Source organism: Photinus pyralis, unplaced genomic scaffold (genome assembly GCF_008802855.1).
Source record: "Photinus pyralis isolate 1611_PpyrPB1 unplaced genomic scaffold, Ppyr1.3 Ppyr1.4_LG7, whole genome shotgun sequence".
In the NCBI taxonomy this organism is placed as follows: Eukaryota; Metazoa; Arthropoda; class Insecta; order Coleoptera; family Lampyridae; genus Photinus; species Photinus pyralis.
In genome coordinates this window covers 5,871,965-5,884,412 of record NW_022170738.1, presented here as the reverse complement: position 1 = coordinate 5,884,412, position 12,448 = coordinate 5,871,965, and the positions used below count along the sequence as shown (strand labels likewise).

Here is a 12,448-nt window from a genome sequence, read left to right as displayed (position 1 = left end):
AGAGGTGTTAAAATTCAGGGTGCAAAGACAGATAGTCTTGAGACTATAGATGATTTCATTTAGTATCGGATGGAAGGAGCTAAAGAGATCAGATGAGCCGAATAAATCAAGGCAAGATGTTATTATTCACATTGAATAACGTTAATCTAATCTCTGGGGCCCTGGGTATAGTCTAATACGAATATGCATATATTTTCTAAATTCTAAATTCAAGCTTCGTGGGATTTCGTTGTAGCTTACCATTAAATTGTACATATTTATTTAGTAGTTATTGTGTGTTCTTGTTTACATTATTGTACATTTGGGGAATGTGAAAGCTCAGGGAATTATTCAACCTTCTAAGGGCGGGTGGGCATCTCCAATATGTTTAATTCCAAAGAAGGAAGAGACATCGATTTTTTCTCGATTATCGTAAGTCGAACTGTCACATATATTAAAGGATGTTTTTCCTATCCCTTACGATTCTACGATTCTAGACCAACTACGAGAGGCGCGTTCCCTCAGATCTATCGATATGAAATCCCCCTATTGGCAATTTGGAATGGCTCCATCTTAAGGACCATATACTGTTTCTACCGTGCCTGGAGTTTTGCAGAATGGCTTTTGAGCTGACGAATTCACCAGCGACATGACAACGTATTATTAAAAAAATTCTGGGACCAGAGTTACAACTCAATGTGTTAGTCTATCTCGATTAGTACGTGGTTTTGACTCACATCTCAAATCTTTGTCCAATGTGATTGATCGATTATTTTCAGCGGGGCTCCTTGTTAATAAAAATAGTTAATAAAGTTAGCTTTGCCGAGTTGAACTGAAATATCCTGGGTACATACGTCGCCGATTCATTTGGATTGCATCAGGACCCAGTCTCCTACTAAAAAAGATGTTAAATTTGTGTGGAAACCTGAGTGTGTAGAAGCTTTTGTCCGAATGAAAGAATTACTAACTAGTACACCAGTATTATTATGTCGTGACTTCTCAAAACCTTTCGTTCTTCACACTTTAACACTCAACGCAACATCTTTGGGGTTAGGTGTCATGCTTATTCCGGTATGTCTATTATCTAAAAATCACGTTTTTGGTTAACCAGTAGCACAATGATCCCTTGTGAACATCTACAGCGGTTCCAAAAATTGATTTCCCTACCGCTTCCAATCGTTTCGTGATTATGCAGTTGGAGTTGTCACTTCAGAAGAAATAAAATTGACACAATTCTGGACACTCCTTTTGAGAGCTGTAATGGGCATCCCCAGTACCACTACCAAAATGGAATTAGCAATTTTATTTTTATTTTCTACATACGATTTTGGCGTTAAAGTAGATACTTACTAGATCCACTGAGTTAGACAAAGGGATAACAAAGCTTCTCCGAAGACTTTGGGTGGCATGTCCGGTAATTTCACGAAATTAGAGTATTTCTGTGATAGTATGAACCAACAACTTGTGCACAGCACCCTGCATGCTCATTATCTCATTAATAATTGGCGACTGGTAACATGTTTTGGATGAAGAGATGCATGTTCATATAGTGCTGTATAATAAGATATGTGATAGGTGGTTGTAAATGTATGATCTATATCCGCCTTGGAATCTGGTACAGTAATACTAATTATTAACACACCATCACAATACTACACGTTATATCCACTGTGATTTTTGTTAATTCATCGCGACGCATGGCTCTTGATACTCCCATAATCAAAATTACTTGAAAAACGATAAGCGTTTATTGAATTCACCAGAACGTTTAATTATTTATGGTTTACAGATAAAATCTAGGATAAAATAATCGTCATCGCTTATCACTGTTGGGTTTAGACTTTTCGGTGGCATAGCCAACCGCCTTGTTTTCAAGCACCCCTCTCTTCCTTAACCTTCAGCATACACTTAAAAATGAAATAAATGTTCCACAAAATTGAAATTTTTAACCTTAATTTTTTTCACCAGGAAAGGAAAGTACTTTGCCAGATACGCATTTATTGTACCCACTTGCTCACGTATACAAAGCCTTAAAATACGTTTTTTTTTCTGTTATTAATTGCGAAATTGCGGAACTAGCAGCAGATTTTAATTCCAGGTAGATCTTTTCGCAGATTATTCTCGATCCAAAGCTCTACAACGTAAAGAATTCAACTCATATCTTTCAGCATTGCAAGGAATTTGGGAAGATAACCAGAGGACTCAAATATCCATAGGCAATCATTAGTTGCTAAGGAAATCCATGGATTTGTCACTCTACCAACGTAAAGAATTCAACTCATATCTTTTAGCATTGCAAGGAATTTGGGAAGATAACCAGAGTTCTCAAATATCCATAGGCAATCATTAGTTGCTAAGGAAATCCATGGATTTGTCATGATTAAAAATTTAAAAGCGGACGAGCTGTAGGCTTTCACGGTTTCTGCACGTCTCCCAAAACTTTCCTTTTCCCAGTGTTACCCTGCGAAGAACTTGAATACAGAACGAACCTCGTGCGAACCTGCAAGGTTTCGACACCTTCCGCCACGCTTTTCTATCACTGTCAAGATCCTATTCTTATAGTTGACGACTTGCATCTGTTCTCCAAAAGCACGCTTTCCAATCCAGTCTGGTTGTCACTGATAGAAAGGGCTTCGCGATTACTTTTCGTATAAAATTTTATTCGGTTCGACCGAAATGTACACACGAATTTAAATGTATGCATTTAGGCTTCCCTTACACTTTGAACGATCAAATATACACTTTTCTTCTCATGTACCCCTGAAAATCTTACTTGTTGAGCGATTTTCGTTGAATTTTAACAATAAACATTTAATAATGAAGGCAAATGTAGTGCGAATGCAAATATCTCGAAAACGTAGTATCTCGCGTAGTATGGGATAATGGGATGGTACTTAGAAAATAAAAATTGAGTTTTTCGTGTGTCGTTTTGTGAGTGTGACTATATACTGTGCCAAAGATAAGGATGTGTATCATGGGAATCTCGGAAACCATAGAAAATACGATGATAGTTATATTCCGGCAAAGTTGCGCAATTAAACAGTTATTATCATGCTATAAAGAAAATGATAAAATTCCGATTACTTCCGAAGGTATGCCAGAAAAATCGAAACTTGCCGATTTCGTTTTTATTTTTTTCTGATATGGTTTCTGATGGGCAAATACATAAAAATAACTTTTACATTGCCACTTTTTGAACTCTACAAGATATAACTCTCGGATTCAACAGGATGGGGCACCCGCACACACCCTCCTAATCGTACGAAAATACCTATCGGAGAAATTTTCCACTTCCCAAGAAATTTGTACGATGTGTACTATAGCTTAATTTTGTTAGATAACAGTGATATCTCTGATTATAAAATACACTATTATTCAACTACCTATAACACTATAATACTACTTTTTCGCTTGTATTGCCGGTACCTGTGTATACTCACAATCGCTCCCATCATCGTCGATATTTTCTTTCGATCTAATTTCAGCACCAGGTGACAACTGCCTCTTTGACACACTATCATTCGAAACTTTGTCAGTTTCCACTGCTAAATACAATAGTACCGTCGCTAACCAATACAGAAATGGCTGGCGAGTGGCGATACCCTTTTGAAGAACTAATCCCAGCTTATAATGTAACTAGAAAAATTACCTGGTGGGTAATCGTGTTGTCATCGTAACAGGACTTTATTTTTACTTGCAATCATTCAATTACATTTTATTGCATTATTCGATGATATAATTGCGACAACCATAAAATGATTAATAAATGATAAAGAAACAATTGTAGACACTTAAACAATCGCAGTGATATATGTATAATCTCACTCAACAAAGGAATCAATTTGGAAAAACACACCCATCACTAGAGGGTATATCTACACGACATACAGATTTTTATCAACATATGCAAAACAAAGAGTGCTGAACCTTTCGTCACACTATCTGACGTCATAGCAAAATTAAGGCAGGTCGTAAATTAGTAGTTGGTTTACATATTGTCACATTGACGTTTTAACTTATTTATTAAGGTGTCACTATCGTTCATTATTATCAGACCGTCCAAGTTGACAATCACTTGTAAGGCATCTGGTCCTGATAGGTTTTTTCCTGTCCCCAGGTTTTATAATGGCTAAATGGTCATGTATTTTATGTAGAGGAACTCCGATGGTATGAATTAAACTCGAGAATAAACTTTTTCCACCGTTTGTAATCACCTCATGTAACCGATTTTTTGCACCGACGACAGTCGAAATGGATACTGCCAGAGCATCAGAAACTGTTTGAGATGAAGTGTATGATGATTACAGAAAACTCATAGGAACATTTGTAACTTAAAGTTTGTTTAGGCAGTTCGTAATAGTATATTAAGTATGGAGAACGGTAAGGGATTTTTACCGTTCGAAGACAATTGTTTGGAGGAGGAGCGAAGCGACGACTCCAATTATTGTCTGAGAACGGTAACCCTTAACGTTCGACGTGCTTATAACATTTTTTGCGCGATCGAAATTAAAATTATGCAACCAATATAAATATGCACTAAGAAATTAACGAGCAGAATAAATCGAAATGATCGAAGTGGTATGGTGTCAATCTCTAGGTAACCAGTTTATTTGTCAAAATTGAAATTAATAATTTCATAAAAAGGTGCATGTGTCTGATGTAGTTTACTAGCTTTGTACTTCCTTTATGACTTTATGGGCGTCTTGCTATAGGAAACAACAGCACAAATTGTACGTTTAATGTACCTAACAATAATTAAAGATTAAATGTAATGTAAGACTGTTGATTTTTAAAAAGGCGTCGGTAAGTATTTTTGCTGTTCTGTTTTTAGATCGGTAAGTAATTTTGGCGTCGTCGTAATCATAGCAACTGGTAAATTCTACGTACTGTCATGGAAACACCCATGGTAAATAGTCAGAAATGACCGATCGCGCAAAAATTAATATTTCGTTTACCTAATGTTGATGTGAAATTAATTAATTATTAATGTGAAGAATACGAGTTAAGTTGCCGCGAATTTTAATGACCCTTAACTAGCCATTTGCAGAAGTAGAATACGCCATGGTTTATCGGTAAGCCTTTCGCATTTATATATCTTACAAATTTGAGATAAAGCGTAGGCATTATACCACAGGCTCATTGAAATAACAACGCATACATACAGTTTCTGTTCTTTTGCCACACACTCGAGATATTCGCATAAGGATCTTGAATATCTACTGATCCGATTTATTTAAAAAAAACGCAATTGTGAGAGAAAACAGGCAGTGAAGATATTTATTCCTGAAAAAACTCTCAAATGTTCATATTCAAATCGTATGTACAAAAGAAAAAAACGACACTACACCACAAGTAGGTATATGTATAAACGGCCCAAAATAAAATTCTTAAACACGCTGATTCTCTTCTGCCTCATGAATATAATCATCATAATAATCTTCGTCACTATCAGATTCGTCCAAGTTGACAATCACCGGTAAGATGTCTAATGTATCAATATGTTGTTCCCGTTCCCAGGCCTGGTTTATAATGCCTCTTGTATGATCAAAATATCTTTTCCATTTTTCCGGTGTAACCTAAACATTAAAGTTATTAAGTACTGTTTCACAAAACAGCATATAAAGAGGTTACTTTGTGCAGTGCCTCATTCCATAAAGACAAAACGACTCTGTGTGTGACAGGCTGAATTGAACCGATCCTTGCATCGTAATGCCGTTTGCATTCTGACCATACCATTTCGATTGGATTATACTCGCAGTGATATGGAGGAAGTCTCAAAACACGATGACCATGTTGTAATGCTAATTCGTTCAATCTGTAAAAATCAACATGGAGTGTTGTTGATAACAATCAGCTTCCTATCCAAAGGTCTACCTAACTGCAACCAAACATTTAATTATCAGCGATGCCTAGGTACCTAAATAGTTTTGGTGGTATATGATTTTTCACTACTTCCCAGATCTGATCTTGCATCATTGTTGGTGCAAATGTAATGTCTCGTGATGTTAGCCACTCTATAAGTGACATTTTTGTCCAGCATTGATTTGGACTTTTTTCTACCAATCCTGAATGGTAAGAAGCGTTGTCCATAATTATAAGAGAAGGTTCATCCAAGTTCGGGATCAATTGTTGTTCAAACCACTTCTCAAAGTTAAGGCAATTCATGGAGTCATGATAGTCTCCGGACTTGCTACCAGATTTAAAAATTAGACTTGCGTTTGATCCTGGATGGAGTATTATATACCGGACCCCTTCACCACTTTTTTTTCTAACTGTTTTGAGAGTACCATCTTGCCAGCTTCTTCTAAAAGACCCTTTACTGTATATCCAGGTTTCGTCTAAAACCACCGGTCGTAATGGAAAGAGTGAAGTTTCGTTGTGTTTAAAGTCTCTCAAAAATTGTAGTCTTCTTTGAGCTACATAGAGCTGTTCCATTAAAAATAATCTATTAGAAACGGAGCATCTCCGCCACGTGAATTTCAGTTTCTTCAAACTGCGGGACAAAGAGGTAGCAGATATTTCTACGCCATCAAGTCGTTGAAGATTACTGTGTAAAGAACGGAGTGTAACATTCTCACCTATAAAATCAATTCCATAAGTGCTCTCGCGAACGTCTTCATTTAAAGCAAATCTTCCCTTAGAACATAAAGAATGTTATTTACCTGTCGCATACATTGCATAAATCCGTGTCCTTATTACATGTTCATGTATTTCATGCAGCGGAGGTCCGTGAGATAAACTAATAGCCACACTTTTTTGCGATTTGTAATCGTCATCTTTTTTAACACCTCTTGTACTAATTCTTTTTACAGTCCACAACGATACACCCAGGGCAGCACAAACCCTCTGTGATTAAGTAAGCATATGATTATAGCAAACGCATAGGAAACACTTACATCATATACTGCGCTTACGGGTGTTAAAGTTTTGCCTGCTTCTTTTTCCCCTTGGAAGTACTGAATCAACTTCAAAATCAAACTTTGCTCACCTTCTGTGTATCGGTTCGTCATATTTACCTAATTGTAACGGTAATGACCTAAATTCATGATATGAGCGAATCGAACCTTTATGTAAAATTTTTAAAATACTTGTCTGTTAACGGCGTTGCTGCACTGTGGACTTGCCTAAGCGTTTTCAACTTTGATGATATTTACTTCACTTTTAACACAAACTACCTAATCAAAAGGCATTTAACACTGGAAATCTGTCTATAACGAAAATCGTTTGACGGATTGATATTATTGACAGATCAATAATTGGTTTATTTGTCACGACTTACGTTAATGACGTAATTTTTTTGTCTCAATCGATTTAAATGTAATGAAGAGAGAATCACATTTATGACGTCAGGTTCAGCACCAGTGAAACAAAGAATATGAAGAAATATTTGAAATACTAGGTAAATTATACACATACCTAGATCTAGAGGCAACACATTAAATTTAACTAGGTATGAGGAAGGTTTTGAGTTTGTAATGTTGCTCAAATCATATTTGACTAAAGTTTCATTTGCATATGCTAAAATTTTACTTATTTTTCTTTTTATTTCCAGGGATTCAAATGAATTACAAAAGCCAGCAACCACCAATCCAGACGTTATACGATTTTATAAATACGTGCAGGCGGCAAGGGATGGGCAAGACAAAAGAGATTGTTTACGACTATATCCGGCGTGCGCGATCAATACGGAGCAATAGAAGATAAGAAGTGCAGTACTTCGGAACAGATATTAGTATAGAATGGTACCCATCCAATGGGACTAAATTGTAAAGAGGTGTGATGTATTAAATTTACTTATCTATACAATCATGCACATTACGTTAAGAGGAAATATTTTCAAAATTGTACCGTTTGATACAGAAACAGGATTTGTACTCAAAATTTGGTTTCGTTAAAAGATAAATGTTCTATTTAAATGTTTCTAGTCACTAGTTACAATGCGTTACTAATAGCAAATGTCTTTTGTATTTAATTAATTAATTTATTTATTTATTTTCTACTGTTAATTATTTGAGGCATTAACATTAAGGCAAATACAAAAAAATATTATGTCAATTGTGTAGTTTTTAATGACTCTAGAATATGAATTGGGTCTCCCGCTTAAGATTTGCCCTAGGGACTGCAAAAAATTTACGTCGGAATGTCAATCTTAACTTACAATGAAAAGACGCCACGTTAGGCTGGAGGGTCTCGGAAAGCGTCCAAGGAGGTCGCGAAATGCAGAAGAGAAATTATGAACAATATGTTTAATGGAGGGTAACATGATAATCAAATATTAGTCTAATTTGTCCTCGAGCGGAGGAAAGAAGTGGAAATACAACATTCAATCTTACTTGTTTTTCCGACCAAGCGAAAGCAGTTCTAGGACCGAGTTCCAGTCAGGTGCAAATCGTTTACACTTAAAATATAATCATGACCTCTGAACTAAACAAGAACAAAGCAATCTGGGCCTCAATTAAGACCATTTTAAGCTCCTTGCGAGGCTTTCTTTCGGACACCCAACATTTTCGAACAGAGTGGTCAGGTGGGTCTGAGAAAAACCATTCAATAAACCTACTGAGTTACTTCTACAGCTTAGGGAGAATGATTCTCATTCACATGCCCTGTCGGTTTTTCTTATTCGCAGGCACCCCAGGAAGACTAGAGCGTTTTTCCCTTTTGTTTTCGCTCGAAAACCAATCATGGTACATTTCAAACAAAATTATCATTGTAGTGATGTTATTAATTATTATAAAATCAACTATGTAATATGTAAACTAAAGTGTTCCTGCTAGAAACACTGAAGGTGCAATAAGCGTGAGGTCAAACTGCAATCAAATGTTGACTTTACATTATTGCACTTTCCCGCATAGGTGATTGTCACCTAAGTGAATAAATTCTAATAAAGTATCCAACCAAACTAAGAGGTTGTTTATTAATTGATTCCCGAGTTGATTTCTGTACAGGGATTACATCATCCATCAATTACTCGTTAATAAAAGTATGGAAATACCCTGAGAAATACTTTTTTTTTAAATATTTTTCTAAGCTGATGGATCCAAAACATCCATAGAGCGGGAAGTATTTAAAAAGTGCGAACAAACTATAAATAAATTGTTTGAACAAAAGCATCTAAATAATCTGATGGAATTGAAAAATCGTGGGAATTCGAAGAAAAGGAAAAATACGAAAGAATACCTGAATACACAATTTAAAAACTCAAAGAATCCAAAGAAACGTAAAATCATATAAATCGGAGAAATAGGCAGCACACAATGAATTCAAATAGGTAGTGCCTGGAAGCTGACGATCAGAGGAATTCGACCAAACACAAAACCATGACCTATAAGAATCTGAAGAATTTGAATAATAGGATGATTACAAGAATTCGAAGTATCTTCAAAATCAGGCGAATCTTATGAACCTACCTGAAGGATTTTAACTACCAGAAATTTGGACCGTTCGGAGAAACGAAGGCAGCCAAAGAATCCAAGATACGGAAAAAATTGAATTATCACATCCTGAACAATAAGAGATAAAAATCTTTAAAACTCTAGGAATTTTGAACAAATGGAGAAGCCGAATTATCTTAAAAAAAATCGATTAATTTTATAGCTATACAGAATCTGAAGCAGCAAACACTGGACCAATTAAATGGGACAAAAGCACACGAAGACTGAACCTGAAAGCATGTATGGATCTTAAGAACATGAAATAAAAACAGTCCAGAAACAAAGAAATAATCTAAATAAGCTAAGGAACTTCTAAAACTTATGAAGAACGATGCATATTGGATAATCGGAATTCGAAAATGCAGAATAATTCAAATCATCTTAAAAATCTGAAAGAACTGAGACAAACGAGAAGAATAAAAGTTGTTAAATAAACTCCAAAAAATATTAAAATGAAGCAAAGAAATCCGAGGAACGAAAAGGTTAACACGGTTAATTCTTCGACGAGCATTCAAAACTCATTTTTTATGTGGAAGTACTCTTTTGATCAATCTTATTTCTTCCGGAATTCGTATTTAATTTTGAGCATTAGTAGGAAAGGTTAGTGCGGCAACTCAAATGCCGTAATAAAGAAAGGGATCACTTATAAAACTAAATCAACATTTTTAAATCGCTACCTACACCAGAAGCTCAATAGTAGCCACGAAATTGAAAAGTTATATAATTATACACTGTGTCCAAGACAGGGCCCAAGATATGGATGTCTATCATGGCGATCTCCGAAACCACAAAAGATACGGCTATAGTCAAATTAGAGAAAAAGTGCGCCATTAAAGAGTTACCAAGCTTCCAAGAAAACCAGAAAATTCCGATTACTTCCGAAGATATTCCCGAAAAATCGATGTTTGCCGAATTCGTTTTTATTTTTTTCTGACGCGTGAACAGATACAAAAATAAAAAACCACTATCTCATTGCTACTTTTTGATTTCTACAAGAAACCGTTGAAAGATTTGTAATACAACGTTTCATTTTGGAGAAATGATCATCAATTTTATTTCTTTACATGGCCCGAAAAAAAGGACATACTGTATTGAGTAGCAATTTTTTATTACGAATACAACGATGTACGGTACACAAACACAAAAAGTGGAAACTGTTGGTTTCAACGGGATGGTGCACGCTCCCACAATTGTACGAAAATACCTATCGGAAAAATTTTCCATTTTCCAGGAACTTTGAAATGAGTAGTTAAGTAGTACCTGCCATACTACATCCCTGGAATTATTTCCAGTTATAACTGGGCTAAATAATCGTTTCATACCCACTTAAAGCGTCGTTAGATTTTGTTCTAAGGCTGTGCTATTATTATAAAAAATGACGATTAAGTATTAGTAGTCTTATGTCTTAGATGCTTAGATAATGGGTACTATCGTGGTTGTCTACGTACTGGTAACGGTGCAAAGTTCACGCCTTTTGTACAGTGAAGAAGAAAGTAAGATAAGATAATACAAAGATTGATTGAACCCACCTTCCACAATATCCAGGTATTCCATTGTAACCTCATTTGTTCGCCATCCACGTTTTTTAGCGCATTTTTGAAAAAAATACGCTATTATATTCGTTATTGCTGGCAGGCCGGCTGTCCGCGTTAGATCTCCACAACTACAATAGCTAGAGACTTCAAATTTTCACTAAAAGCTTTCTGCTATAGTGTAGATGTGCAGGCACTAGCCTATTTTGAGTTAGATTACTTGTGAGATCGATATTTGAAGAAAATAATTTCGATATGGGTTTCGGAGGTGCTATAATTTTACCGTTAGATAGCGCTACCAGTATAAAAACTTATTATTTACTTTGTGATTTGGTTTACAAAATGAAGACGTACCGTCAATTGAAATTAAATAAAATTAATTATTTAACGCAGCCAAAATTACTCGTGAGATCGATAATTTTAAACTTCGCTAATAAAATACTGACCTGCATTAACAAAAATGCGCTTCAATCATGCATATGCTGATTTACAACTTGTTTTTGTTAAAGGAACACTTTGTATTTTTTCTATTTCGATGTGGAAACAATACCGAAACCGTACTTGATTGGCCGAGTTTGCGTGCGTTTCTAGACAGAAATGATGCCGAAAGAAATAGAAACGCATTATTTTTTTTATTTTGTTGGATTGGTACCCCTCGCTTTTTTGCTGTCAACGGTATCCGTCAAATCAAAACTAAACATAACCTGTAAAGTGTAAATAACGTACGAGGAACTTGACCGATTGTATTAATTCCGGTTCATTTTGAATATATACTCCAAAGGGTAGAACTTTTTTTATTTTTACTTAGCGTAGTAAAATATGCCAGCAGTACATTCTTGCTTACTTTTTGAACTGCCCTTCTCGGCCAGCCAGTTTTCAAAAATTTTTTACTCCTCGTACTTTACTTTCGATTTTACAGGCAGTAAATTTAACGTTGCTTCATTGGCAATCTCTTGGATCTCTGTTGGGGTACAAGAGACGTGTTTGTCATCCGTATTCATCATAACTACCGCAAAATGGAATTATGACCAAATAATTAAAGGTTTGGAGTTTGAAAATACAGGAATCAGGTTAGCCAACGTGAAAATAAATGAATTGTGTCTATTACCAACATACACTGAATGATAGTTTAAAATTACCTAACAACGCCTAAAGGCAATATTTATAATTTGTATAATTTATTATTTAAAATAAAAGTCGAAATAGAAAAAATAGTATAAAGCACACGTGTCATTTGTCTACTTGTCGCACTCGGCTTTTGCCGCATTCGCCGCTACGCGGCTTATGCGGCAAACTACCTCGTGCGACAATCTTCGTCAAATGACACTTGTACTTTAATATACTATTCTGGGTTGGTTACAATCCTCCGAATAGTACCTACACTTTTAAAATGATGTTAGATTTTGACTCGGGTTTTGAAAGAGTAAGCTAACAATTTTCGAGGTATCTGAGTGTAATAAAAATGCAAAAAATTATCAATCACCTTCTATTGGAAACGTTTTTTAT

General features: G+C 35.5%; 2 protein-coding genes and 1 long non-coding RNA gene across 4 annotated transcripts in view; 1 reads left to right on the top strand and 2 right to left on the bottom strand.

The window, feature by feature from the left end:
* LOC116177293 overlaps nt 1–8,751 on the top strand; it is a 34,160-nt gene extending 25,409 nt beyond the window's left edge. The window contains exon 5 of the mRNA XM_031496227.1: nt 7,532–8,751. Within this exon, the coding sequence (XP_031352087.1) occupies nt 7,532–7,676 (145 nt within the window). The 3' untranslated portion in view covers nt 7,677–8,751. The remainder of the gene's footprint in view (nt 1–7,531) is intronic.
* On the bottom strand, nt 5,329–6,298 carry LOC116177294. The gene is made up of 3 exons (XM_031496228.1): nt 5,897–6,298; nt 5,611–5,794; nt 5,329–5,555 (listed from the first exon to the last, which is right to left on the bottom strand). The coding sequence occupies exons 1-3, from the start codon at nt 6,142–6,144 to the stop codon at nt 5,367–5,369; spliced, it is 621 nt and encodes a 206-aa protein (XP_031352088.1). The 5' UTR covers nt 6,145–6,298; the 3' UTR covers nt 5,329–5,366.
* LOC116177295 lies at nt 6,497–7,125 on the bottom strand. 2 transcript variants are annotated; one of them, XR_004146645.1, is made up of 4 exons: nt 7,068–7,125; nt 6,876–7,015; nt 6,642–6,825; nt 6,497–6,526 (listed from the first exon to the last, which is right to left on the bottom strand). It is a non-coding gene; the product is annotated as an uncharacterized LOC116177295 (long non-coding RNA). The 2 variants fall into 2 exon arrangements; XR_004146644.1 differs by having other exon boundaries at nt 6,502–6,557.
* Nucleotides 8,752–12,448: the final 3,697 nt, after the last annotated feature.

Bases quoted from the DNA above. Each gene is read 5' to 3' on its own strand.
- LOC116177294 (XM_031496228.1), bottom strand. From the start codon at position 6,144: ATGAATTGCCTTAACTTTGAGAAGTGGTTTGAACAACAATTGATCCCG. The intron at 5,795-5,896 runs GTACCTAGGCAT...TGATTTTTACAG, and splicing joins ATACCACCAAAACTATTTAG to ATTGAACGAATTAGCATTAC. The intron at 5,556-5,610 runs GTAACCTCTTTA...TTTAATGTTTAG, and splicing joins GGAATGAGGCACTGCACAAA to GTTACACCGGAAAAATGGAA.